The sequence below is a fragment of the Palaemon carinicauda genome, chromosome 6 (assembly GCF_036898095.1).
Source record: "Palaemon carinicauda isolate YSFRI2023 chromosome 6, ASM3689809v2, whole genome shotgun sequence".
NCBI lineage: Eukaryota > Metazoa > Arthropoda > Malacostraca > Decapoda > Palaemonidae > Palaemon > Palaemon carinicauda.
The window spans coordinates 28,152,780-28,180,279 of NC_090730.1; the positions used below are offsets into that span (position 1 = coordinate 28,152,780).

General features: G+C 38.5%; 2 protein-coding genes across 3 annotated transcripts in view; one reads left to right on the top strand and one right to left on the bottom strand.

Annotated features, from left to right (window-relative positions):
* Window positions 1-2,420: 2,420 nt before the first annotated feature.
* Window positions 2,421-11,102, top strand: LOC137642928 (uncharacterized). The gene is made up of 5 exons (XM_068375792.1): window positions 2,421-2,502; window positions 2,961-3,094; window positions 3,517-3,574; window positions 6,656-6,809; window positions 10,195-11,102. The coding sequence occupies exons 1-5, from the start codon at window positions 2,421-2,423 to the stop codon at window positions 10,745-10,747; spliced, it is 981 nt and encodes a 326-aa protein (XP_068231893.1). The 3' UTR covers window positions 10,748-11,102.
* Window positions 11,103-16,982: 5,880 nt separating this feature from the next.
* Window positions 16,983-27,500, bottom strand: part of LOC137642530 (hornerin-like) — a 19,819-nt gene continuing 9,301 nt past the window's right edge. For both annotated transcript variants that reach the window (XM_068375158.1, XM_068375159.1), the window contains exons 4-5: window positions 17,963-26,472; window positions 16,983-17,426 (exon numbers count right to left, since the gene is read on the bottom strand). In XM_068375158.1, the coding sequence (XP_068231259.1) occupies window positions 17,251-17,426; window positions 17,963-26,472 (8,686 nt within the window). In that variant the 3' untranslated portion in view covers window positions 16,983-17,250. The remainder of the gene's footprint in view (window positions 17,427-17,962; window positions 26,473-27,500) is intronic.

A 27,500-nucleotide genomic window follows, 5' to 3' on the forward strand; every position in this document is an offset into this window, starting at 1 on the left:
TTTGTATAGATGTAAAGGCAGCAGGCAGGCTAAACTTAGGGGTCAAAACTGACTTCACAGCTTGAACCTAAGTGTTAAATCACTGACATATCCACGAAAGTTTTTTCAGTATTTTCTAAGTTTACTATTTAACATAAAGCAAACCTTCAGACTTTTTAATTCCTCTATGTGAAAATATACAACTGTATTTTAAATGGAAAATTGTCACCAAGCTGGAAACCCTTCTACACCCTGGATATTTGGATCGTCCTAATTAAACTTGAAAAAATCCAAACAAAATAGTTTTTACTTAATTTTGTTATGCTTGTTCATTCAGACGTAAAGTTTTGGAATATGACTGGATATTTTACGAAACAACCTTGTGGTCAACAAAATGAATGTCTGAACTTTTCGTTTTATTTGAAACATTTTACGGCTACCCACTTCTCTTTGGACTTTGATCAAAACCAGCTCGAATGCTTTGAAAATAATGGGTAACGCCAATGGAAAATGGTTAATACATAATCAAAACTAGTGGGGTATTTTATTCAATATCTAATGGATTTGTCCACCAAGTTTTGCTGAAATTGGATCAGTAGTTTTTTGCATAATATTGTTCACAAACAAAAAATAAACTAACAAAATATTTTCCGTTTACTTAACATTGCGATTAATTTCAAAGTACTGTTGTGTACTTGTACTTTGATGTACATTACCTAAAATGTTACAGATTCATCCCTAGGTCAGACCCAACAGGTCTACCAAGTTTGGTCAAAATCGCTACTGTAATTTTTGTATTAAGTTGCTCACAAACAACCAAACAAATAAATAAGCTAACAAACATACAGGGGTGAATACATACCCATTGCAAATTTTTCGATTTTGGCGCAGGCGACAAGATAATAGAAATTCAGAATGTTTCCAAACATATCGGCCCACAACGAAGAAAATGATAGAAAATTACATGATTATAAGGACGTTATATTGCAGATACATTGAAATTCAGTGTAGAAAACATAACTTATAATTATGATTATACAATTTTGACACGTTTATTAAACCGTAAACACCTGATAATGATAGAAAACCTTTTGAACTTATTGCAAATAGATACCAAGAGGAATGTGAATTTTCTTAATAGGACTCATCCTGAAATTAAAAACGAATTTTCTCTGTGAGATAATCCTGAAATTCAAAGGAGCAATGTCATGAAAAGAAAACCCAATAACATTATTTACTTTCCTTGATTTATTTCTAATCTCCCTTAATTACCATCCTATTTTCCATATTCTTTTTATTAGAAAAGTGTAGAATTAAAAGTCTGCATGAAACTTTGTGAATTAGGGACAATAGAAAGAAATAATTAAAGATAAAAAATATATCGGTCTAAAAGAAGCCGTTCGATAGAGTGAATTCCCCGCGACTCACGCCAAGCACGCCCTCTGTTGTCAACAATCATTGGGAAATCCAAATCTGCTGAGCCCCACTGTCTAGCGTGTTTGATATTAATTGATTGATCAGCGTTGCCCTCTCCTCTTGTCGTTCACATCAATATTTACATTTTGCAATTGTAAGTGATGAAGGGAATTACTCCATACGATCAACACTCTATAGATTAATTATCAATCCAAAGTAAATCTCTCTTCTTATCCAATTGAAATAGACATCCATATGCAATTGATGAAGTAGTGCAGTTGACTAAGGTTCATTTATCAACATACACTTAAAATCATTCATTTTTTTAATGACTTGTTTAGATTCATAGCGAATTATTACAAATTTACATTTGCAGGTAACTTCAATATAATTGGCCATTCAAACTAAACAAAGTGACCAATATTCTAAAGAAGATTCGCCACCTTCCCAAGAATAGCATGATTTTTTATGACGTCACCAAACCACGACAGCGTTATTCACATATTTGTGAAATTATTCTTAGCATTTAGAATATTGATTTATCGGTAGATTTTCACATATCACGCTTAGTTTTTTTATTGGGATAATGATGTATATAAATTATTTGTAAAGTATATTTGCAGCTCTAAGTTAAATTTGTTTTCTAAATTTAGTGGCTAAGTTTATGAAAATAATTGAATTATTTGATCATTTACATCATAAAGGGTAAATACTTAGGAATATAGTACAGAGAGAGAGAGAGAGAGAGAGAGAGAGAGAGAGAGAGAGAGAGAGAGAGAGAGAGAGAGAGAGAGATTAAAATAAATTTAAGTTGTAAAGAAATCGATTATGAAATTATTCATTGTCACAGTAGAGAGTCAGAATAGTATATTCTACTAGAGGTCGACCGATCAAGAGAGAGAGAGAGAGAGAGAGAGAGAGAGAGAGAGAGAGAGAGAGAGAGGAGGGCCAAGACCTACAGAAAGAACTTTGTTAAACCTGATGAATTTATGAATGGTGCTAATCACCGTGTAGGGTTTAGAGGAATGGTTGAAGGGAGGTCCCGGGATGAGACACCCCAGGATATAAGTGACATGGCCCAAGCGACCTACGCGTCAGTTTGGGAACGTAATTAACGTTCTCGCTGGAGTCAAGTCACGTTTGTGGAAACCTTGCTGTGGTAAAGGAGTCACGATTGCATTGCTTGTTAATCAAAGAGACTTAATAGCACCATGGGAAGAAATTCATATCCTGGGAATCATTTTTGAAACCTAATGTGACCGAAGAAGAGAGAAATACTGTCGTTGTTACAGATCGCCCGGAGCCCCTGCTTGGAGGGGGTACTCCGGGCAATCTGTAACAACAACAACAAATCTCAAGACTCCTTTAGAAATTATTTCAGATAGTTGGTATTGAAGATCTGAGTTTTATTCTGATTCTGGTTAGTGTTAAGTAATCGAAATTTTATTTAAGATTTTGATGAAATAAAACTATAATTTAAACATAAACCATCTAAGTTTACTTAAACTTCGTTTGTAGGTGGTGAATATTCTTTACAGGAATCAAGACTCTTATATACTAAAAAGGTGTTCGTACAAAGAGCATAAAGCGTCATTTTGCAGAAAAATCAAATAGATATCGTGACTATATTTACACTAATCCTTGCCCTTATATCTTGTATTGCAATCGGCATATTTACTTCCCATTGTCCTGTAATTTAGTGAGGATGATAATTTCTAAATATCTCGATCCCAGAGAATATTCTTACCTTGTCTACGGTTCCTTTTACACTTCCAGCATCACGATTTTGCCCTGATGGTAAAATAAGACCCCGATATCCAGGAATCGTGAAGTGCAGGGTTGCCAGATTAACTCCTTTCATAAAAAGCAAACGCATAAGTTTGGAAGCGTGAGTGAGAAGATGTCGGGTGGGGTTTTCCAGCTGCGTGAGTGAGAGATAAAAGGTGGGACTTCCAGCTAAAGGTGGGACTGGAGAGGATGTGGGGAAGTATTCCAGCAGCTATGAAGAGGTGGAAAAGGAGAGCAATTACGGTGGAGAGAAGAAGGGGGGGAGAAGAGGGTGGTTAGGTTCACTTGCGGAAGGGGGTATAAATGTGTAGGTAAAACAGCTAACATAACCAGTACTCCCTTCGAGGCCATAATATCCTGAACTCCTCTGGAACACATAAACCAGTACTCGGTGAGTGATCTCTCTTCTTAGCGGCACCTTTTCAATCATCTTGCGTCACGGCATCGAAGGTCAACAACTCGCACAAAGGTAAGAGACCCTCGGTTACAGCCATTTTAGAATCTGCAACTAGCCACGAAACTGGTTTCTACCTTACGCTGACCTTAACCCTATACCGGTTTCTATCTCAGTGTGTGGTCTACAGTATTCAATACGTTGCTAACCAAAATGACTCTGGGATAACCTTCATACTCATCTAGTGTCTATTTTGAAATAGTTTCAATGCTAATGGTGTCAACAAACAAAGGTGGAACGCAGTAGGATAAATTCCCGTGAACGCTTACTGACGATTTCCTCGATAGGAATATCCCCGTCCTCTGTTAATGTGATTATAAAATCCCATGGTAACAGAGATTAGTCTTCGGACAGATTAAACGCGTATCATACTGGTTCTCGTTCAAGGACACTTTGAAACCGGATTTCGCTATAAATAAATCGTTGCTAAGGGGAAGGTCAATTTTTCCTCTGTGATGACGGAAGTTAATCTGTCCTTAACTGAGCTGCGTTATTGCCTGAAGAAAAGATACGAGTTATACCTGTGCTATTAAGCGTTTCTATATGAAGACTTGCTATGTTATTAAGTGTCCTGTCTTAGAAGTGTTTTTATTTACTGCATATACCCATGCATACACCCTCAACCCCCAACACACACACACACACACACACACACACACACACATATATATATATATATATATATATTATATATATATATATATATATATATATATATATATATATGTATATATATACATATATATACATATATATATATGTATATATATATATATATATATATATATATATATATATATATACATATATATATATACTGTATATATATATATATATATATATATATATATATATATATATATATATATATATGTAGCCTATGTATGTTAGTTGGGGGGTGAGGGTGTATAGTTATACAGCTCTTTGATTTGTAACCAGCTTATGTCTAAAGAGTTATAGAAAGAATAATGATTGGAATAACACTAAGAAACAGAAAAAGAGTAACATGGATACGAGAGCAAACTAAAGTAGATGATATTTTAAAAACAAGTAAAAAACAGAAATGGAAATGGGTAGGACATAAAATGAGAATGGCATATTAAGAAGAACAAAATGGATCCATAGAGACTGCAAAATAAGCAGGCGAAGGAAGAGAAGACGATAGATTTACGAACTAAGAAAATTTGCGGGTATAGACTGGCATAGAAAGACCATAAGCAGACGAAAGTGGAAGGCTATATCTGAGGTCCTTGTCCTGCACTGGACTAGTTACGCCTGGTATACACACACATATATATATACATATATATATATATATATATATATAAGAGAGAGAGAGAGAGAGAGAGAGAGAGAGAGAGAGAGAGAGAGAGAGAGAGAGAGAGAGAGGGAGGGAGTCAAAATTCAAGATGAGTGGTTAGAGATACTGTATTAGTAATGCATGGTGGGCAAGAAGCAAAAAGATACAGAGAAACATGTCACTTACGAAACAGGAGAAGAACGAAGAAAACTATCATTGCGTTCCGACAGTAGTGTCTGCTCTCTCTCTCTCTCTCTCTCTCTCTCTCTCTCTCTCTCTCTCTCTCTCTCTCTCTCTCTCTCTCTCTCTCTCTCTCTCTCTCTCTGTCTAGTTAGCTAACTAAAACAAATATAAATAAAACAATCTTTCTTTATTTGAGTTAGCTAGGAATTTTTGTTTGTGTGAAATGCGTGTTGTCCTCATATACATCAATAATCCATTAGCATCTTTCCCTCATAAGTGGAATAAATACAAAGATAGAATTACAGAGGGAGGACCTAGCTAATACCTGTCCTTGCGTTACATAATTCATACCAACGGATTCTGTGAAATATCTCGAATCATCACTGCTCTTTCTACTTCATGGAGACGAGTATATCACAGATAAAATGTGCAGGTATCCCTTGGGAAGATAAATCATTATGTTTTAGTTATAGTTATGAGCTCACGTTACTATAAATTCAGTTATGCCTTGTAAAGCCCTCTTTAAGGACAAGTCACTGTCATACCTACGACAGCATTATGATAAAACCTCCATTCTTAATTCATTAGACTAGAAACTGAGAAGAGACTATATGAGCAAGCAATCGCCGTATCTAATTTTAGTAAAAGCTAAATAAAGAGGGGTAATATCATCTATTAATAGTTACAATATAGATATACGATATAAATAAAAAAAAAAAAACAATTATTACAGCTGAGGGGTTAAATAGAGTATTAAAATACAGTACTCGGTGGAAGTTAAGTTTTTAGGATTAATTAAGTTTCTATAAACGATAAGAATCCATGTTAGAATGTGCAAAGTGGGAGTAATTGGTTTTGGCATAAAAGTGAATATAAAATGTGGTATGAGAAATCAGGGAAATGATTAGTTAAAGAGAGCCGAATGACTGATGTTTACAGATGATGGACTGTGATTTGGAATTGTGAAGATAAACTGCAGAGGCTGATAGGAGAGTTTTGAATTATTTGAAAGAAAAAAAGTAAACGGGAGCAAGACTGTTTTGACGATAGATGTACATCAGAACGATGTAGAAGTATATATATATATATATATATATATATATATATATATATATATATATATATATATATATATATATATATATATAGATAGATAGATAGATAGATAGATAGATAGATATATAGATAGATAGATAGATATTTAGTTAGATAGATAGATAAATAGATAGATAGATATCCTGAATTCAACAGTATATAAAGCAGAGTCAGAATCAATTCTTACCTCTGTTTACAGCAGAGTGGGCTAAAAGTTTAATGTTTGCTTATATATGTGTATATATATATATATATATGTGTGTGTGTGTGTGTGTGTGTGTTTGTGTGTGTGTGTGTGTGTGTGTTTGTGTGTGTGTGTGTGTGTGTAATTGTTAAGAAAAATAGAGTAAGTTCAAATCAAATATGAGGAAATGCCACAAACGGCATTTGTAAATTTGGGTCTAACATAGAAACCTTATCTTCATATATGTCACTTTCAGGGATGTTTTCTCCGACGCTGCTTACGTTGATGGTGACGGTGATCGCAACAGTGACAGCTGGGAATACGAGGATAGTGAACAGACCGATAAGTGGTGTCGCTGCGGGGAAAGGAGCCGGCTATGGATCTTCATCGTCTTTCACATCCAGCTCAGGGTAAGTGCAAAGTCTAAAGATCTTGGGTAAGTGTCGAGATCTTCTCGTGGGAGTCACGGGCGTATGATTCTTGTTTTTATAAATCTTTGCAAAAAAAAAAAATTCTTGTTTTTATAAATCTTTGCAAAAAAAAGAAAAAAAAAAACTTAAAAAGGTGGGGTTAAAAAAGTTTACTTAAAAAGGTGGGGTTAATAGATGGAAGTTGGAGTAAAGGAAGCTATATAAAAGGTATATCAAATTAGATGAACGCGTGCATATAATGAAGAAATCAATACTCCATCAAAAAGTGAATTTTTGAAGATGCACTGCTTGAAACATGTAGCAAGAAAAGGAAAGTAAAATAAAAAGAAGCACCTGATGATGAAAGAAAGGAATAGAAAAATGTGAAAAAATGCAGAAATGTAATCAAAGCTCAATATGGCAAATTAATTATTTGCAATAAATGGTTTAAACGAACCTGCAAAAATAACTTAACTCTGTACTAGATTGCAAAGATCCTTTTTACATGTGCCATAAAGAAATACAACTCGATAAGATATAAATCTGGGGAAAAAATCCGGTCGTGCAAGTAACAGGTCCAGATGAACTGAAACCGGTACCTTTAAAAACGACTTAGTGAAGTACGTTGAACGTAAGAAACACGTTGGCGACCTTGGAAAGATGATAAACTATGGATCAGATAACTGTCACTGGTCAGACAATTTTGCTAACACTTAAGAACTTAAGTTTCATATTAAGTGTCTCTTATAGCTTCTCCTATACTTATCTTTTTCAGTACTGGGGTATTGTCCCATTGATGGCCCTTGGGCTCGTAGCGTTAGGCTTTTACAAATAGGGTTGCAGTTTGGTTTAATACAATAAAATAATAATAATAATAATAATAATAATAATAATAATAATAATAATAATAATAATAATAATAATAATAAGACACTTTCAGGTGGATTATGAAACAGAAAGTGAAGCACTTTATAAACAAAGGGGAAAAATCTGAATATAAATTACAATTAAGTTTTGTATTTAGATTTAAGATTTACAGCACAAAGCATATAGCAAAAGAGTTTCTTGCATAACATATTAAGGAATGATATCATTATAGAGTACTCTGTAGTACTGATATTTCTCAAAGGTTTGTCCTGAAAAATTAATGTAAAGATAATAAAGGCTAATGCAAAGCATTGCATACATTATTCTTGCCATTTTTACTTGACAAATTGTCAGCAAAATTGTCTGAGGAGTGACCGTTGTTTTGACGTAACACAGTTACAACAACAACAGCAATAACAAAAGCAAATGCGGCTGTTCCTAGTCCACGGCAGGACAAAGGGGCTCAGACATGTCGATTCATGTCTGCAGTTTGGGCACTTTTCATAACCACGCTGACCAGTACGGATTGGTGATGGTGGTGGATTTTCATCCGACCGCTCACAGCAAACCAACCAAGTATGGGTGGCATTAACTAGTACAGCTTTGCTAATGATGGCGGTACTTGAACCTTTTCACCAGGTTAGGGTATCCCATCTCAGAAAAGGGTAACCCAGTTACTGATCTATAAATCATCATCTTGCCAAGGCCACCGATATGTTTGTCACTTGCATGGCCTATTTTTTGGACTAGATCTTTCTCTTTTGTATTTCTTTTAACCACACATAAGATTTTTTTCAGAGTCGAATACAATGTCAATCTGTCCTTGTATAGTAACTTGAGTCATTTATGGTAGATCATTAATTCACCGAAGTTGATCTTTTATTGATTCTGCAATTTTTATCAAAGAACTTTCATATTCCTAATTGATATTGGTGTTAAAGATAAATTTTCTTTAACGTGAATGGTGTGCACATTCTTACTCTCCCATATACAGAAACAAACATAGATTATACTATTCATGTAAACAGTTTCCGAACGAAAATTTACAATGATCAAAGTTAAACAATGTTTGCTAATATGGAGAGAAATTTACAAAATGGAAATTTCAGATGATTTCGAAGATAGCGAAAAAGAACAAAATTAATTAATAGAGGTCGAATGAATTTGCTTGAACTTCACAATAAGAAAAACTCAAAAAGGAAAAGAATGAATTTACTTTTCATTATCAGACAATAAGATAATAAGGAATTGGAAAATTTAGCCATCATAAAATGAATGATTGACTGACTGACTGACTGACTGACTGACTGACTTAATGACTGAATTTCAGTCACTGTTGGTCATATACTGTACCTTAGTGATCTAAGCCAACTATGCTTAGAATCAATTAAAGTAATCTATAGTTTATATATCTTTTACATCAAATTGTAAAGAAATATAAAAAAGAGAGAATTTTAGTTCTTTAGAAAATTAAATTGACAAAAGAAAATGTTGGGAAAACTGGGACCCTTTGCAGAGGCATCTCCCAAACGCCATTTATTTAGCAATTTTCTTTCTTATGGTACAGGTAGCAGAAACAGGAATATGGACAGTTTCTTGCAGGATAGACTATAATGAAATAATGCTGTTCCATGATATCATAAACACTGATGTAAAGATATTGATCAGGGAAATAATGGAAGATCAATTGCAGAACACTTGAAAAATGCCAGAGCAACAGCATTGAAAAACTCTGTAGTAAATAAAATGTTGAAAATTAACCCTGAAAACATAAATTTAAAAAAGGATTATGGAATAGATAGAAGAAACAATTAACAAAAAACAAGAAAATGATGAAAAAACTGGGATTCATGGAAGGAAATGGCCCACAGACTGATGTTAGAGATATATATATGGATGAGGGAATCCTAATAATGAAAGAAAGGTTAATTAAACATGCATAAAACAAAACACAAATTTCAGGGGGAAATACATTGATGATGCTTGTAACCTATGAAAATAAGATAACACAGAACATTTCTTTTCATACCAAAATTAGAAAAGTTAATAGAACAAGATATTTCAGGAGTGGATAGGTTGTAAAATCCTAGAATGGAGCTGGTGGAATACACAAGTTGGGCCATAAATCTGACAGAAGAGTTTTAAAATGCCACATTTGGTTGACAAATCTGATAACAAGGTAATCATCCCAACTCATTTCAAGGTTGAAAGAGATAGAATTAAAACTCAAGATTTTCATGAAAACCTTTGTTTGTGGTTTCAGGAAAAAATTTCGATTACAGTACTTAGTATAAGCTAGTAATCTTTGTAACTCTCTATTAGTGGATAGAGTGAAAGCAAACTTGTTTTGTGGAATGAGCAATTAAGAGCCAGGAACCAGGAGTGGGAATATAAACTACTTTTTAAAATTCTTATAGGAGCAGAGGATGCTGGAATATGATAAAATCTAGTCTATTAATAAAGTAAAAGGCTTGAAAATATGCTCCCAAAGTAAAACATCTTTTTCGTTTTTTCACAGGTTCGCTGCTGGAGGATTCGTTACTAGTGGGAATATTATCTCTGGCACCGTAGGGTCTGGAGGAGGCCACCTTGGTGGAGGGGGAGGAGGGTATGGCGGGCACGGGTCAAGTGGAGGTTTTGGTGGGCACGGATCAAGTGGAGGGTTTGGTGGGCACGGGTCAAGTGGTTTTGGTGGGCACGGGTCAAGTGGAGGTTTTGGTGGGCACGGGTCAAGTGGTTTTGGGGGGCATGGGTCAAGTGGAGGTTTTGGTGGACACGGATCAACTGGAGGGTTCGGTGGTCATGGTTCTGGAGGATTCATATCAGGAGGACAAGGCAGCTTTTCCTCGGGAGGGTATGGATCTGGGCATAGCACTGGAGGACTTATTTCTGGAGGGCAAGGTGCTTTTGGTTCCGGGGGACATGGCTCTGGAGTTCATGGCCACGGATCTGGTGGGCTTTCATCTGGTGGGTATGGCAGTGGAGGTCGATGCAAGTACTGGTGCAAAGGCTATTCCGGACAGTACCATTGTTGTCAGACGCCACAGCAGTCTGCTCTTGGAGGATGGTAAAATGGATTTTCTTCCTCAATTTTGTTCTCTTAGTTTCACTCTGGGTCTCATTTCACTCTCTTTATATTTCTCTAACTATCTATTGTTCTAAAAGATATCATTATATGCTTGTCTGTCTCTGTCATTACTTTTATGCACAGTTGCCTGTTCTAGAAAAGTAATCTACTCTAACATGTGTGGCTTCACCAGTTATGTTATATGGACCCAGTTGTCGAAATGTATGTTGAACGAAGGACTTTCTTTAAATTACAGTGGCTATTTTCACATATCAATTTTGAACGTAATATGTTCAATTTAGTTTTATACGGCTTTTGATCCCTTTTTAGTGTTTGTTGATGGTTATCAGATTTTCTTGTTAATATATCTATTGTTAAATTATAAAAAGCTAATAAAATATTGAAACAAATAAGAATATTTTTTATTGTTCCATCTTTACAGGAAAACTAAATTATAATTTCCGGATTTGTGTGCATGAATGTCTTTGCATGAGAGAGAGAGAGAGAGAGAGAGAGAGAGAGAGAGAGAGAGAGAGAGAGAGAGAGAGAGAGAGAGAGAGAGAGAGAGAGAGAGTTTTACCTTTTAACTATGTGCTCAAATACTGAAATGGGTAGAAAGACGAGCTTCTGATTTTTTATTGATTATTCTTTCAAGTTAAATTTCAGCATTATGGGAAGATAAAGAAGTAACTAATGGAAATTAACTTAAAACTTCTCAAGAAAATTTCTCGTAATAAAAACCCTTAGAAAAGTACGATATCAAAGGATGGAAAAAAGGAAATACAAGGAATTGAATAAAAATACCATGATAAATACATCTAATAGTTAATGTTTTTTAATCAACAACAATTAAAACAGCCAGTAAAATAGCTACCTTAACAAAATCGATACTCACGATTATAGCAATTAAAAAACAGAATCCCTCTTATTACCTTTTTCAAAGACCCTGAAAATTCCAAATCTTGAAACTGATAAAATCCTTCTTACGTATCACGACTGACCTCTTGGGGTTAAGAAGGAACCGACCACTCACACAACAGCCTTGGGTCCTACCATGACGTAGTACTTTAAAGGAAAGAAAATCAAGGGTTTTGCTTCCTTGTCTGGAATTTTTTTATCATCGTCTACCCCCTCTTTAATTCATATGGATTTGTATGGCAAATAGAATGGTAGATTAACACGTCAAGACGATCACGGACTACGCCAGGATCCAGAGAAGAACGGGTCTGCTAACAGGATCTTCTCAGGATCCTGGACTACGCTGTAATGTCGTCTGATTCGAGATGCTATGATCCAGAATTAAACATACTTCTATTTATATTCAAATTTGTTCACTTTGTATACAAATACAACCGTAAGCTCACTAACTGTAATAACCCATAGTTTTCCCTTCAATCATATCTCTTACTAACTTTAATACTACTTTATAGATCAGCTGCTATATCCATATTTCAAGGACAAAATATTATCAAATAAAAAAGTAACCCAATATCTGCCTAAATCAGTTATGCTAATTAATGCCACAAATCCTCAATTCAAAGTGCTAACACTAAATTCCATACTAAATCACAACCACATCCTTCCACCATCACTTTACATCTAAACCTAAACTTTCTGTCCTCTTTTACTTGTGCACTTGCAACTTCCCGTAGACTCTTTTGCAATCAATACTAATTTTCAATTAGTATTGATTGCAAAAGAGTCTACTTTATATAATGGCCATTACTATATTTGGGCACATTCGTCCCCCTCATTAAGATAAATAGCTAGATAATCAAGCGAACTGAAACGAAATTTCCTTCATATATATATATATATATATATATATATATATATATATATGTATATATATATATATATATATATATATATATATATATATATATATATACATATATATGCACATACATATATATATATATATATATATATATATATATATATATATTATATATATACATATATATATAATATATATATATATATATATATATATATATATATATATATATATATATATATATATATATATCACTAACACTGGTGATATTAATTATTGTAAATATCAACCTCAATGGCATTTGATACCGAATTCTACCTTGGGAATATATATCCACTGGAATTCATTTATGGTAAGTAGCTTCTACCTTGGCAGAGATTCAAACTCGTGCCACTCAGTCGAAACCATGCTTGCGAGGACTCTGCCAACTGAGCTATCAATCTCTGTCCTAGGACACAAGACAGAAATTAATCAAAGAATAAGCATAGGATGGTGAGCTTTTGATAAACCATATGAGATTATGAAAATTAAAATGCCGCTTTCTCTAAAAAGTATTAAATCAGGTGGTCCTACTAGTATCAACTTATGCATCAGAAACCTGGAGTCGTACTAAAGCCTTAGACCATAAGTTAATTACAACTCAAAGAATAATGATAGGAATAACACTAAGAGATAAAAAGGAAAACATGGATACGAGAGCAAACTAAACTAGAGGATATTCTAAGCACATGCAAGAAAAAGAAATGGACATGGGCAGAACATATAATGAGAGTGAAAGATAATAGATGGACATTAAGAATAAGAGAATCAGGGAAAGGAAGAGAAGACGATGGAGTGACGAAGTAAGAAAGTTTGCGAGTGTGGACTGGTATAAAAAGATCTTAAACAGACAGGAGTGGAAGGAGTTGTCTAAGACCTTTGTTCTGCAGTGGACTAGTAACGGCTGATGATGATGATGATGATGGTGATGATTATATATATATATATATATATATATATATATATATATATATATATATATGTATATATATATATATATATATATATATATATATATATATCATCATCATCATCTCCTCCTACGCCTATTTCGCCAGCCGTCTCTGTCTTGAGCATTTAATTCAATTTTTCTCCATTTATCATCTCCTACTTCGCGCTTTATAGTCCTAAGCCATATAGGCCTGGGTCTTCCAATTCTTCTAGTGTCTTGTGGAGCCCAGTTAAACGTTTGGTAAACTAATCTCTCTTGGGGAGTGCGAAGAGCATGCCCAAACCATCTCCATCTAACCCTCATCATGATCTCATCCACATATGGTACTCGAGTAATCTCTCTTATAGTTTCATTTCTAATCCTGTCCTGCCATTTAACTCCCAATATCCTTCTGAGGCTTTATTCTTAAATCTACTAAATCTCTTGGAGATTGATACATATATATATATATATATATATATATATATATATATATATATATATATATATATATATATATATATATATATAATAGAAATAAGACCTAATGAGAGAGAGAGAGAGAGAGAGAGAGAGAGAGAGAGAGGGGGGGGGTTAGCCTAATGATGACAAACGAACTAGTTGTATATTCGTCATTATCATCTTTTGAATCTCTCCCTTATTTATCCCCTTCAAAATCATCAGATCAACGACAACGACTATAAACAATCACACACAAAGGAAAGTGGGAGTGGCCAAAGCGCCTTTCCTTCTTCAAGAGCACTTTGCCAACTTTCCAAGTCCAGTATCCATCTAATATAATCAGTAACCATAGGCCTACAATGAACTATGAAAACGTGCAATCCCCATGCAAACTGCAACATCCGTCTCTTGTACCTCCGCTCATTCTCAGGGTGGATAGCGAGATTTGGTATCCCTGAGTATATTAGGCCTAATCCTGACAGGGGTACCACTTTCATCTTTTAATTGTGGACATCATTAGGGAATCCCTAGGGCACCATCCTACATCAGATAACCGCCTACAACCGTGGCCACAGTCTACAACCTTGCAGCCAACAGAAAAACCTGCGTATCTCCTGCAAGATCTCTCTCTCTCTCTCTCTCTCTCTCTCTCTCTCTCTCTCTCTCTCTCTCTCTCTCTCTCTCTCTGATAATATAAAAACCTGTTTAAGCTAGCCATTGCATGTTTCACATCGTTAAAGTTTTATGCCATTACTATCCTCAACCATTAGTATATAAGCTTGTTATGTCATTTGAATAAAATCAGTTATGTCCAGCTTGCTTTCTGTTAAGACCCTTGTCATCTTACTACAATTGGCATTTTTCGTAAAAACAATATGCCAATTAATTTTTTTTTTATCCTGGAATAAATAAAGATGTTCTGGTCGACGAAAAAAATTTAATGTCCCATAAGTTTAGTTTGATGCCATACCAGACTGTCTTCCAGAGTACAGACTACAGACATAAACTATATGATCATATTGATATATTTTGAAGTATTCAACGTTATAGATAATTGGAGATAACAGAATTGCAGAGGATCTCTACTGCTATGATGGCTGACAGAATACTTTTGAGCTGCTGGAGTAACAATATAACATACGAACGCTGAAAAAAAAAAAAAAGTTTTATTTGCATCTCATTGTTGAATAGTTCATAAAACATCGATATTTGCAGTTTGTACCTGGCCTCACTGGAAACTTCCAAAAAATTTCCAGATGAACCCTTGTGATATTCTAGGGCCATGGACTCATCCAGATTTAGTAATGAGAGGCCTTCTGGGACTCCAAAGTCGGGGGTTGATTTAGAAGATGAATAGCACGTTCTGCTAGACCAGGTTCCTTGCTGAAAGACTAGCGCCTTACTAATGTGTTAGAGTGTTAATATTAATATTATTATTATTATTGTTTGCTAAGCTACAACCCCTAGTTGGAAAAGCAAGATGCTGTAAGCCTAAGGGCTCTAACAAGGAAAATAGCCCAGTAAGGAAAGAAAATAAATAATCTCAAATGAAGTAATTAACATTTAAAATAAGATATTTTAAGAACAGTAACAATAAAAAGAAAAACTTTTAAGCATAAACCATAAAAACTTAAAACAAGAGTAAGAGAAATAAGATAGAACAGTATGCCCAAGTGTAAACTCAAACAAGAGAACTCTACTCCAAGACAGTGGACGACCATGGTACAGAGGTTATGGCACTATCCAAGACTAGAGATCAATGGTTTGATTTTGGAGTGTCCTTCTCATAGAAGAGCTGCTTGCCATAGCTAAAGAGTCTCTTCTACCCTTACCAAGAGGAAAGTAGCCACTGAACTATTACTGTGCAGTAGTTAACCCCTTGAGCGAAGAAGAATTGTATAGTAATCTCAGTGTTGTCAAGAGTATGAGGACAGAGGAGAATATGTAAAGAATAGGTCAAACTATTCGATATACATTATGTGTAGGCACAGGGATAATGAGCCGTAACCAGACAGAATGCCAATGTACTACCGTCTGGCTAGTCAAAGGACCCAGTAACTCTCTAGCGGTAGTTTCTCAACGGGTTGCTGGTGCCCAGGCCAACCTACTACCTATAGGCCTAATATGAACCTCTGGATCTGTCAACTAACACTTGAAAGATCACTGCATTTCCCATTACATTTACCTTCCACAGAATCTTTGCTGTCTGTTGAAACCTTTCACTTTTATAGCTTACTTAAAACACTTCAAGAGCATTAAAAAAATTATAGCATTTTTCCTTTAATCGCGAAACCTTTTGCTGTAGGTTGAATCTTTCTTCTGCTGTTTGATCATAAAGACCTTTACAGCATTGTCTCCCCATCGCTTGATCGCCTTACGCAGTGGGCTGACAGGTTTCACCTGCATGATTAATTACCAAAACACAACCAGTGACTAACTAGGCATATCTGACTAACAATCGAGTCTTTCGTTGTTAATTAATACAAATGTTCACCATTTTCTGGTGAATTTTTCTTTTTGTAGTTTTTACCGTATGATTTTCCTTATGATCACTCATTTCCCCCTTTAAGATTGGATGATAAAATTGCTAAGAAGTGTGTAGAATATCTCACTTTACAATAGGAATTACCAATAAAACCAAGTCTTTTTCGGACTCTTCATGCATATTACATTAATTTGTCTTTGATTTTACTTTTTTTCCTGACTTGGCTGATAATACGTTTACTTCGTCTTGTTTTCCATTTTGGCATTTATTTAAGAAATTTCTGTGCTTAAAGATTACTACTGCTGTTACTACTGTTTTTATTGTTGGTTTTGTTCTCTTGCTCTGCTTGTTGTCGTCGATAACGTTTCCTTACAGTCGTTGATTAATCTCCTAATACTTATAAATCATCTCCGAATTTTCAGAAAACCCTAATAATAAGAAAACGCAGAGTTAAACTACTCTATAAAAGCTTATAGAGCAGATGAGATTAAGACTTTAGAATAAAAGACTTTTTCAATGGTAAATGATCTAAAACAAAGGATGTACGTTGCTTTTATTAATATATGCCCACAGAAATACTCCTATTCATAAAATTAATTAGAACTTTCTTCTTTTTCACAGGCGTACTACATCTCACATTATTGGAAAATATAGAGGTCATTTTCCTTTTGACAAAACATGAAAATCATTGATCATTTTTAGCATCATCTTGGAAGCCGTTGCTCCTCCTAATCGAATGGAAGCTCTTTTTCTTTTAAAAAAAATGCCGTAGAAATTAGCTTCGTCTCAGGATTGCTATGGTCAACGGAACTACCAGGAAGCAGGTTGGTCGGCTGCAGGTTTGCAAACGAAGTGGTCGGTCTTATTGCACGCATCGAAGCAGCATTTTTCCGTTGATTTGCAGGAGCTGTCGTCGATACATTTCTTTTCTGTTCCTCTGGGACTCTCACACTTGTTCGTCAAGGCAGGACAGAATCCAGGATTGGCTGCAATGAAAAAAGAAATTTATATGTATATGTATATCGATTTATTTACATATATGCACTTTCACGCGTATATATATATATATGTATATATATATATATATATATATATATATATATATATATATATATATATATATATTATATATATATATACATATATATATATATATACATATATATATATATATATATATATATATATATATATATATATATACATATATATATACATCCTTAATAAATGATATCCCAACTAGGTGATCTATTTTGATTTTAATAGTCTTTTTTTTGTTTTTTTTTTTGTAAATGAAGAAGAACCAGTATCAGCCAAATGGCTTTCGTAAACAGAATTCACGCTTGATACTAATAGAAAATATATATATGAGACTATGATTATGAATAGCATAAAATCTTTCAGATTAAGTTAATTTTCTAGAGATATTTGAAAGGATTAAAGAATGACAAGCCAAATTAAATACAACATATTATATTGGTTCTAGCTGTGTTATAGGCTTTCTTTTTTATTATTATCTTACCTGGCCCTCTAGTAAGGATAGTTCCAGACGATGATGTTGATGTCTTGAAAGTAAATGAATTTTCAGCCTTCGAGCTTGTAGAAAAGGACGATGAGCTGATGGAGCTTTGACCAAAACCTGAAGAGTTTGTTGCACCACCAGTTTTGAGGCCAATAGCCAGCCCGTGTCCTCCCTGGCCACTTTCGCCTGTTGGTGTGGTCTTAAACACCCCAGGCCTACTTGCAAAAGCTTCAGAAGTAATACCACTAACCCCAAATCTAGAATTATCATTGCTAAAGGAAGAGCTACCACTAGATTCTGAATGAGGGACACTAGTTCCAACAAATGAAGGTCTAGCACCTAAACTGGATAACGAAAATTTTCCTGGTTGTACTGCACTGAAGCCAGGTCTACTTGCACTAAAACCGGGTCTACTTGCACCAAAACCTGGTCGGCTTATTTCTCCTGTACCTGAGGTTATATGAATATCAAAAGGGGCTGCTCCATTAGAAAATGCTGAACCTGGGACACCATTAACGCCAAAAGATAATTCCCCTCCAGATCCAAACTGTCCTGTAGAACTGAATGTGCCTATTTGAGTCCCACTAGAGGGCGGATCACTACCTGAAGCTCTATGGCCCGTTGATGAAGAGTGCTGACTACCGGTAGAAGAAACTGCAGATCCCAATGAGGAACCTAATGTACTTCCTGATGAAAATCCAGGCCTAGTCCCTGAAGAAGTGGTGCTTCCTCCCCCATAAGACCCTCTAGAACCTGTGGTGCCCACACCACCACCTACAGAAAGAGTGCTGGTGAAATCTGTGGAACCTGAAAAGGATCCTGGCCTACTCAATGTAGAAGAAGGACTTCCTACTCCAAGTGACCCTGTTCCACTTGCTGACAAATGTCTATTTCCAGAGCTGGGTGAAACTGAGCTACCTCCATGGGTAGATGTACTTCCTGATGAAGTACCATGAACGCCTGATGAAGAAAACTGATTACCTGAACCTGAGGAGCCAACAGTGCCTGAGTGAGTGCCACTTCCCACAGATGAGGCAGATCCAGAGCCAGAAATACCACTACTACTGGAAGAGGACCCTATTCCATGGGCACCCTGTTCTCTATGACTTGATGTACTACCAACACTAAAAGAGGACCCAGTATCAGATGGTAATTGGTTAAATGTGCTAGATACACCTGGTTTAGTGCTAGTGGAGGAAGATCCTCTGTTCCCACCAGACACATTACTAGAACCTGATGATCCATGTCCTCCTGATGATGTAAACTGGCCACCAGTAGTAAATGAACCTCTAGACCCTGTAGTTCCTACACCACCAGTAGTTGAGAGAGTATTACTAGTACCTGCAGCTCCTGATGAAGATCCAGGCCTACTTCCTGAAGAAGTGGTGCTTCCTCCTCCATAAGACCCTCTAGAACCTGTGGTGTCTGCACCACCACCTACAGAAAGAGTGCTGCTAAAACCTGTGACACCTGACGGGGACCCTGGCCTACTTAATGTAGAAGGGCTTCCTACTCCAAGTGACCCTGTTCCACCTACTGATGAATATCTATTTCCAGAGTTGGAAGAAACAGAACTACCTCCAAGTGAAAATGTGCTTCCAGAACCTGAGGAGCCAATAGTGCCTGAGAGAGCGCCACTTACACCAGATGATGCAGATCCAGAGCCGGAAATACCACTACTACTGGAAGATGATCCTATTCCATGGGCTGACTGTCCTCCATGACTGGATGTACTACCACCACTAAAAGAGGACCCGGTATCAGATGTTAATTGGTTAAAAGTGCTAGACACACCTGGTTTAGTGCCAGTGGAGGAAGATCCTCTGTTCCCAACGGAAAAATTAATAGAACCTGATGACCCATGTCCCCCTGATGATGTAAATTGGCCTCCAGTAGTAAATGAACCTCTAGTACCCGTAGCTCCTACACCACTAGTAGTTGAGAGAGTACTAGTAATACCTGTAGTTCCTGATGAAGATCCAGGCCTATTCCCTGAAGAAGTGGTGCTTCCTCCTCCATAAGACCCTCTAGAACCTGTGGTGCCTGCACCACCACCTACAGAAAGAGTGCTGCTAAAACCTGTGGAACCTGAAGGGGACCCTGGCCTACTCAATGTAGAAGTGCTCCCTACTCCAAATGACCCTGTTCCACTTACTGACGAATGTCTATTTCCGGAGCTGGGTGAAACCGAGCTACCTCCATGGGTAAATGTACTTCCTGATGAAGTACCATGAACACCCGATGAAGAAAACTGATTACTTGAACCTGAGGAGCCAACAGTGCCTAAGTGAGTACCGCTTCCCCCAGATGAGGCAGATCCAGAGCCTGGAATACCACTACTACTGGAAGATGATCCTATTCCATGGGCTGCCTGTCCTCCATGACTGGATGGACTACCAGCACTAAAAGATGACCCCGTACCAGATGTTAATTGGTTAAAAGTGCTAGACACACCTGGTTTAGTGCCAGTGGAGGAAGATCCTCTGTTCCCAACGGACAAATTACTAGAACCTGATGACCCATGTCCCCCTGATGATGTAAATTGACCTCCTGTAGTAAATGAACCTCTAGAACCTGTAGTTCCTACACCTCCAGTAGTTGAGAGAGCACTAGTGATACCTGTAGTTCCTGATGAAGATCCAAGCCTACTCCCTGAAGAAGTGGTGCTTCCTCCTCCATAAGACCCTCTAGAACCTGTGGTGCCTGCACCACCACCTACAGAAAGAGTGCTACTAAAACCTGTGGAACCTGAAGGGGACCCTGGCCTACTCAATGTAGAAGTGCTCCCTACTCCAAATGACCCTGTTCCACTTACTGACGAATGTCTATTTCCAGAGCTGGATGAAACCGAGCTACCTCCATGGGTAGATGTACTTCCTGATGAAGCACCATGAACACCCGATGAAGAAAACTGATTACCTGAACCTGAGGAGCCAACAGTGCCTAAGTGAGTACCGCTTCCCCCAGATGAGGCAGATCCAGAGCCTGGAATACCACTACTACTGGAAGATGATCCTATTCCATGGGCTGCCTGTCCTCCATGACTGGATGTACTACCACCACTAAAAGATGACCCAGTACCAGATGATAATTGGTTAAAGGTGCTAGACACAACTGGTTTATTGCCAGTGGAGGAAGATCCTCTGTTCCCAACGGACAAATTACTAGAACCTGATGACCCATGTCCCCCTGATGATGTAAATTGGCCTCCAGTAGTAAAGGTACCTCTAGAACCTGTAGTTCCTACACCACCAGTAGTTGAGAGAGAACTAGTGATACCTGTAGTTCCTGATGAAGATCCAGGCCTACTTCCTGAAGAAGTGGTAATTCCTCCTCCATAAGACCCTCTAGAACCTGTGGTGCCTGCGCCACCACCTACAGATAGAGTGCTGCTAAAACCTGTGGAACCTGAAGTGGATCCTGGCCTACTCAGTGTAGAAGAAGGGCTTCCTACTCCAAGTGACCCTGCTCCACTTACTGACGAATGTCTATTTCCAGAGCTGGGTGAAACTGAGCTACCTTCATGGGTAGATGTACTTCCTGATGAAGCACCATGAACACCCGATGAAGAAAACTGATTACCTGAACCTGAGGAGCCAACAGTGCCTAAGTGAGTACCGCTTCCCCCAGATGAGGCAGATCCAGAGCCTGGAATACCACTACTACTGGAAGATGATCCTATTCCATGGGCTGACTGTCCTCCATGACTGGATGTACTACCAGCACTAAAAGATGACACCGTACCAGATGTTAATTGGTTAAAAGTGCTAGACACACCTGGTTTAGTGCCAGTGGAGGAAGATCCTCTGTTCCCAACGGACAAATTACTAGAACCTGATGACCCATGTCCCCCTGATGATGAAAATTGGCCTCCAGTAGTAAAGGTACCTCTAGAACCTGCAGTTCCTACACCACCAGTAGTTGAGAGAGCACTAGTGATACCTGTAGTTCCTGATGAAGATCCAAGCCTACTCCCTGAAGAAGTGGTGCTTCCTCCTCCATAAGACCCTCTAGAACCTGTGGTGCCTGCACCACCACCTACAGAAAGAGTGCTGCTAAAACCTGTGGAACCTGAAGGGGACCCTGGCCTACTCAATGTAGAAATGCTCCCTACTCCAAATGACCCTGTTCCACTTACTGACGAATGTCTATTTCCAGAGCTGGGTGAAACCGAGCTACCTCCATGGGTAGATGTACTTCCTGATGAAGCACCATGAACACCCGATGAAGAAAACTGATTACCTGAACCTGAGGAGCCAACAATGCCTAAGTGAGTACCGCTTCCCCCAGATGAGGCAGATCCAGAGCCTGGAATACCACTACTACTGGAAGATGATCCTATTCCATGGGCTGCCTGTCCTCCATGACTGGATGTACTACCAGCACTAAAAGATGACCCCGTACCAGATGTTAATTGGTTTAAAGTGCTAGACACACCTGGTTTAGTGCCAGTGGAGGAAGATCCTCTGTTCCCAACGGACAAATTACTAGAACCTGATGACCCATGTCCCCCTGATGATGTAAATTGACCTCCTGTAGTAAATGAACCTCTAGAACCTGTAGTTCCTTCACCACCAGTAGTTGAGAGAGCACTAGTGATACCTGTAGTTCCTGATGAAGATCCAAGCCTACTCCCTGAAGAAGTGGTGCTTCCTCCTCCATAAGACCCTCTAGAACCTGTGGTGCCTGCACCACCACCTACAGAAAGAGTGCTGCTAAAACCTGTGGAACCTGAAGGGGACCCTGGCCTACTCAATGTAGAAGTGCTCCCTACTCCAAATGACCCTGTTCCACTTACTGACGAATGTCTATTTCCAGAGCTGGGTGAAACCGAGCTACCTCCATGGGTAGATGTACTTCCTGATGAAGCACCATGAACACCCGATGAAGAAAACTGATTACCTGAACCTGAGGAGCCAACAGTGCCTAAGTGAGTACCGCTTCCCCCAGATGAGGCAGATCCAGAGCCTGGAATACCACTACTACTGGAAGATGATCCTATTCCATGGGCTGCCTGTCCTCCATGACTGGATGTACTACCAGCACTAAAAGATGACCCCGTACCAGATGTTAATTGGTTAAAAGTGCTAGACACACCTGGTTTAGTGCCAGTGGAGGAAGATCCTCTGTTCCCAACGGACAAATTACTAGAACCTGATGACCCATGTCCCCCTGATGATGTAAATTGGCCTCCAGTAGTAAAGGTACCTCTAGAACCTGTAGTTCCTACACCACTAGTAGTTGAGAGAGCACTAGTGATACCTGTAGTTCCTGATGAAGATCCAAGCCTACTCCCTGAAGAAGTGGTGCTTCCTCCTCCATAAGACCCTCTAGAACCTGTGGTGCCTGCACCACCACCTACAGAAAGAGTGCTGCTAAAACCTGTGGAACCTGAAGGGGACCCTGGCCTACTCAATGTAGAAGTGCTCCCTACTCCAAATGACCCTGTTCCACTTACTGACGAATGTCTATTTCCAGAGCTGGGTGAAACCGAGCTACCTCCATGGGTAGATGTACTTCCTGATGAAGCACCACGAACACCCGATGAAGAAAACTGATTACCTGAACCTGAGGAGCCAACAGTGCCTAAGTGAGTACCGCTTCCCCCAGATGAGGCAGATCCAGAGCCTGGAATACCACTACTACTGGAAGATGATCCTATTCCATGGGCTGCCTGTCCTCCATGACTGGATGTACTACCAGCACTAAAAGATGACCCAGTACCAGATGATAATTGGTTAAAGGTGCTAGACACAACTGGTTTAGTGCCAGTGGAGGAAGATCCTCTGTTCCCAATGGACAAATTACTAGAACCTGATGACCCATGTCCCCCTGATGATGTAATTTGGCCTCCAGTAGTAAAGGTACCTCTAGAACCTGCAGTTCCTACACCACCAGTAGTTGAGAGAGAACTAGTGATACCTGTAGTTCCTGATGAAGATCCAGGCCTACTTCCTGAAGAAGTGGTAATTCCTCCTCCATAAGACCCTCTAGAACCTGTGGTGCCTGCGCCACCACCTACAGATAGAGTGCTGCTAAAACCTGTGGAACCTGAAGTGGATCCTGGCCTACTCAGTGTAGAAGAAGGGCTTCCTACTCCAAGTGACCCTGCTCCACTTACTGACGAATGTCTATTTCCAGAGCTGGGTGAAACTGAGCTACCTCCATGGGTAGATGTACTTCCTGATGAAGCACCATGAACACCCGATGAAGAAAACTGATTACCTGAACCTGAGGAGCCAACAGTGCCTAAGTGAGTACCGCTTCCCCCAGATGAGGCAGATCCAGAGCCTGGAATACCACTACTACTGGAAGATGATCCTATTCCATGGGCTGCCTGTCCTCCATGACTGGATGTACTACCACCACTAAAAGATGACCCCGTACCAGATGATAATTGGTTAAAGGTGCTAGACACACCTGGTTTAGTGCCAGTGGAGGAAGATCCTCTGTTCCCAACGGACAAATTACTAGAACCTGATGACCCATGTCCCCCTGATGATGTAAATTGGCCTCCAGTAGTAAAGGTACCTCTAGAACCTGTAGTTCCTACACCATCAGTAGTTGAGAGAGCACTAGTGATACCTGTAGTTCCTGATGAAGATCCAGGCCTACTTCCTGAAGAAGTGGTGATTCCTCCCCCATAAGACCCTCTAGAACCTGTGGTGCCTGCGCCACCACCTACAGATAGAGTGCTGCTAAAACCTGTGGAACCTGAAGTGGATCCTGGCCTACTCACTGTAGAAGAAGGGCTTCCTACTCCAAGTGACCCTTTTCCACTTACTGATGAATATCTATTTCCAGAGCTGGGTGAAACCGAGCTACCTCCATCGGAAGATGTACTTCCTGATGAAGCACCTGATGAAGAAAACTGATTACCTGAACCTGAGGAGCCAACAGTGCCTGAGTGAGCACCACTTCCCCCAGATGAGGCAGATCCAGAGCTGGAAATACTACTACTACTGGAAGATGATCTTATTCCATGGGCTGCCTGTCCTCTATGACTTGATGTACTACCAGCACTGAAAGAGGACCCCGTATCAGATGTTAATTGATTAAAGGTGCTAGACACAACTGGTTTAGTGCCAGTGGAGGAAGATCCTCTGTTACCAACGGACAAATTACTAGAACCTGATGACCCCTGTCCCCCTGATGATGTAAATTGACCTCCTGTAGTAAATGAACCTCTAGAACCTGTAGTTCCTACACCGCCAGTTGTTGAGAGAGTATTACTAATACCTGTAGCTCCTGATAAAGATCCAAGCCTACTCCCTGAAGAAGTGGTGCTTCCTCCTCCATAAGACCCTCTAGAACCTGTGGTGCCCGCACCACCACCTACAGAAAGAGTACTGCTAAAACCTGCGGAACCTGAAGGGGACCCTGGCCTGCTCAATGTAGAAGAGGTGCTCCCCTGTCCCCCTGATGATGTAAATTGTCCTCCAGTAGTCAATGAACCTCTAGAACCTGTAGTTCCTACACCACCAGTTGTTGAGCGAGTATTACCAACACCTGTAGCTTCTGATGAAGATCCAGGCCTACTCCCTGAAGTCGTGCTCCCTCCCCCCTGAGATCCTCTAGAACCTGTTGAGCCTGCACTACCACCTACAGAAAGAGTGCTGCTAAAACCTGTGGAACCTGAAGGGGACCCTGGCTTACCTAAAGTAGAAGGGCTTCCTACTCCAAGTGCTCCAGTCGGACTTACTGACGAATGTCTATTTCCAGAGTTGGATGAAATAGAACTACCTCCACGAGAAAATGTACTTCCTAGTGAAGTACCATGGACACCTGGTGAAGATCCTGTGGTTCCTGTTGAGGATCCTGGCTTTTGTAACAATGAGGAAGGGCTTCCTACACCATATGATCCTGTTCCAGCTGTTGAGGAAAGTCTGTTTCCTGAGCTAGATGAAAAAGAACTTCCTCCAGTGGGAATTCTGTTTCCTGATGATGTACCATAAGCTCCAGATGAAAAAGTACCACTCACTCTTCCAGAAGATGACGTAGTTCCAGAGCCTGAAACACCACCAACACTAGGGGATGAACCTGTACCATGAGGTGCATGTCCCCTGTTACTGGATATCCCAAGAGAAGAAAACCTTGAGCCTTTTAAATTAGAATCTGATCCAGCTGCAGATCCAGACTGACTGCCAGAGCCTGATGCTCCAGATGAGAAATGCGTTGTAGATATTTGAGACCCAGATGATGGTTTTCTTCCAAGTTCTGATGAAACCCTACTGCCTGAACCAAGTCCAGCATTACCAAATAGAGAACCTGATTCACTTATTGATGTAAAACCACCCCCAGACGTTGAAGAAGTTCTATGATAAGACCCAGAACCTTCAGCATTCCTACTTCCAGATAATGAGTGAGAATTATCTGTACAATCAGATGCCCCGTCACTCAAGCTACCTAAACTGAAACTACCTGCAGCGGAAGTAGATGAACTTACAGGAACCCCACTACTAGAAACAAAAGACCCACTAGTTTGATGTGTGCCACTGGGCGAATTGAACCTGAAAATGAAAAAAATAAAACTGAACTTATTTCTTGGAACTAGATACATTGTCCTTTAAATTACTAGAATAATAAGAAAATGTTGGTTTTTCAGAATTTATAAAAGTTTAAGTAAGCTGGCTCTAAATGTGAACTGTATTTTTGTTTTGTTTTCAGAGTTTTTGTGTTTGTGATAATTACAAACTTTCTACATATTAGATACATACACTTATAGATGAAGTCAGCAGTTAATAGTCGCATGTAATATACTTATATATCTACGGACATATCTATTTATAGAAGGTTTATATTTTGCACAAAAAGACACAAAATAATTGGCTCTATTCTCTGCTCACCCTAGGATAGGCATTTCACTAGCCTATTAATAACTTGATTAATTTTGTATGGATAGTAATGCGAATTCCTGCCATTCCATTTCCTACTACAGTGTTGTGACATCAGTTAGATATATTAATCAATCTACCCTTCTACGTAAGATTGCTTTAAGCTCTCCAGAATGGAATTGACCATTTGTAGTTTAATATGTCGGATTATCTGACCAATAATTTTCAAATAATTCTATGTAAATAACCCAGTGACTGAATGACTAGATTATTTGACGTATCTGAACGTGAGAGGTGAGACAATTATTTCATACTAAACACTACAAAGCGCATCAGTTAAGAATTGTAAGACCGTCTAATGCCAGTGACAATAAGTATGCAATTGTGTAAGATTTGGTATTGATAATAATCTTCATTGATTGAAATCCCACTCTCCACTCATTCCGTATTCTTGAATAATTTGTTTAAAGACAGTTTACCTGGGCTACGAAACGGTAGACTGTAGGCTAACTGCATGAACGCAGCGATGAGGTACCGCTGACAATATATGTGCATGATTGTTTTATAAAATATTTAACCATTGGCCACATTTTAAGAATTACTGCTCTGCAATCAAATTATTACATCATGAATGTGTACTAAGCAATGCTGATACTACCAAAACATTATACAGATGTATATGATAAGGATTGAGTTTATACTTT

Bases quoted from the DNA above. Each gene is read 5' to 3' on its own strand.
- LOC137642928 (XM_068375792.1), top strand. From the start codon at position 2,421: ATGGTTGAAGGGAGGTCCCGGGATGAGACACCCCAGGATATAAGTGAC. The intron at 2,503-2,960 runs GTAATTAACGTT...TATACTAAAAAG, and splicing joins CTACGCGTCAGTTTGGGAAC to GTGTTCGTACAAAGAGCATA. The intron at 3,095-3,516 runs GTGAGGATGATA...TAACATAACCAG, and splicing joins TCCCATTGTCCTGTAATTTA to TACTCCCTTCGAGGCCATAA.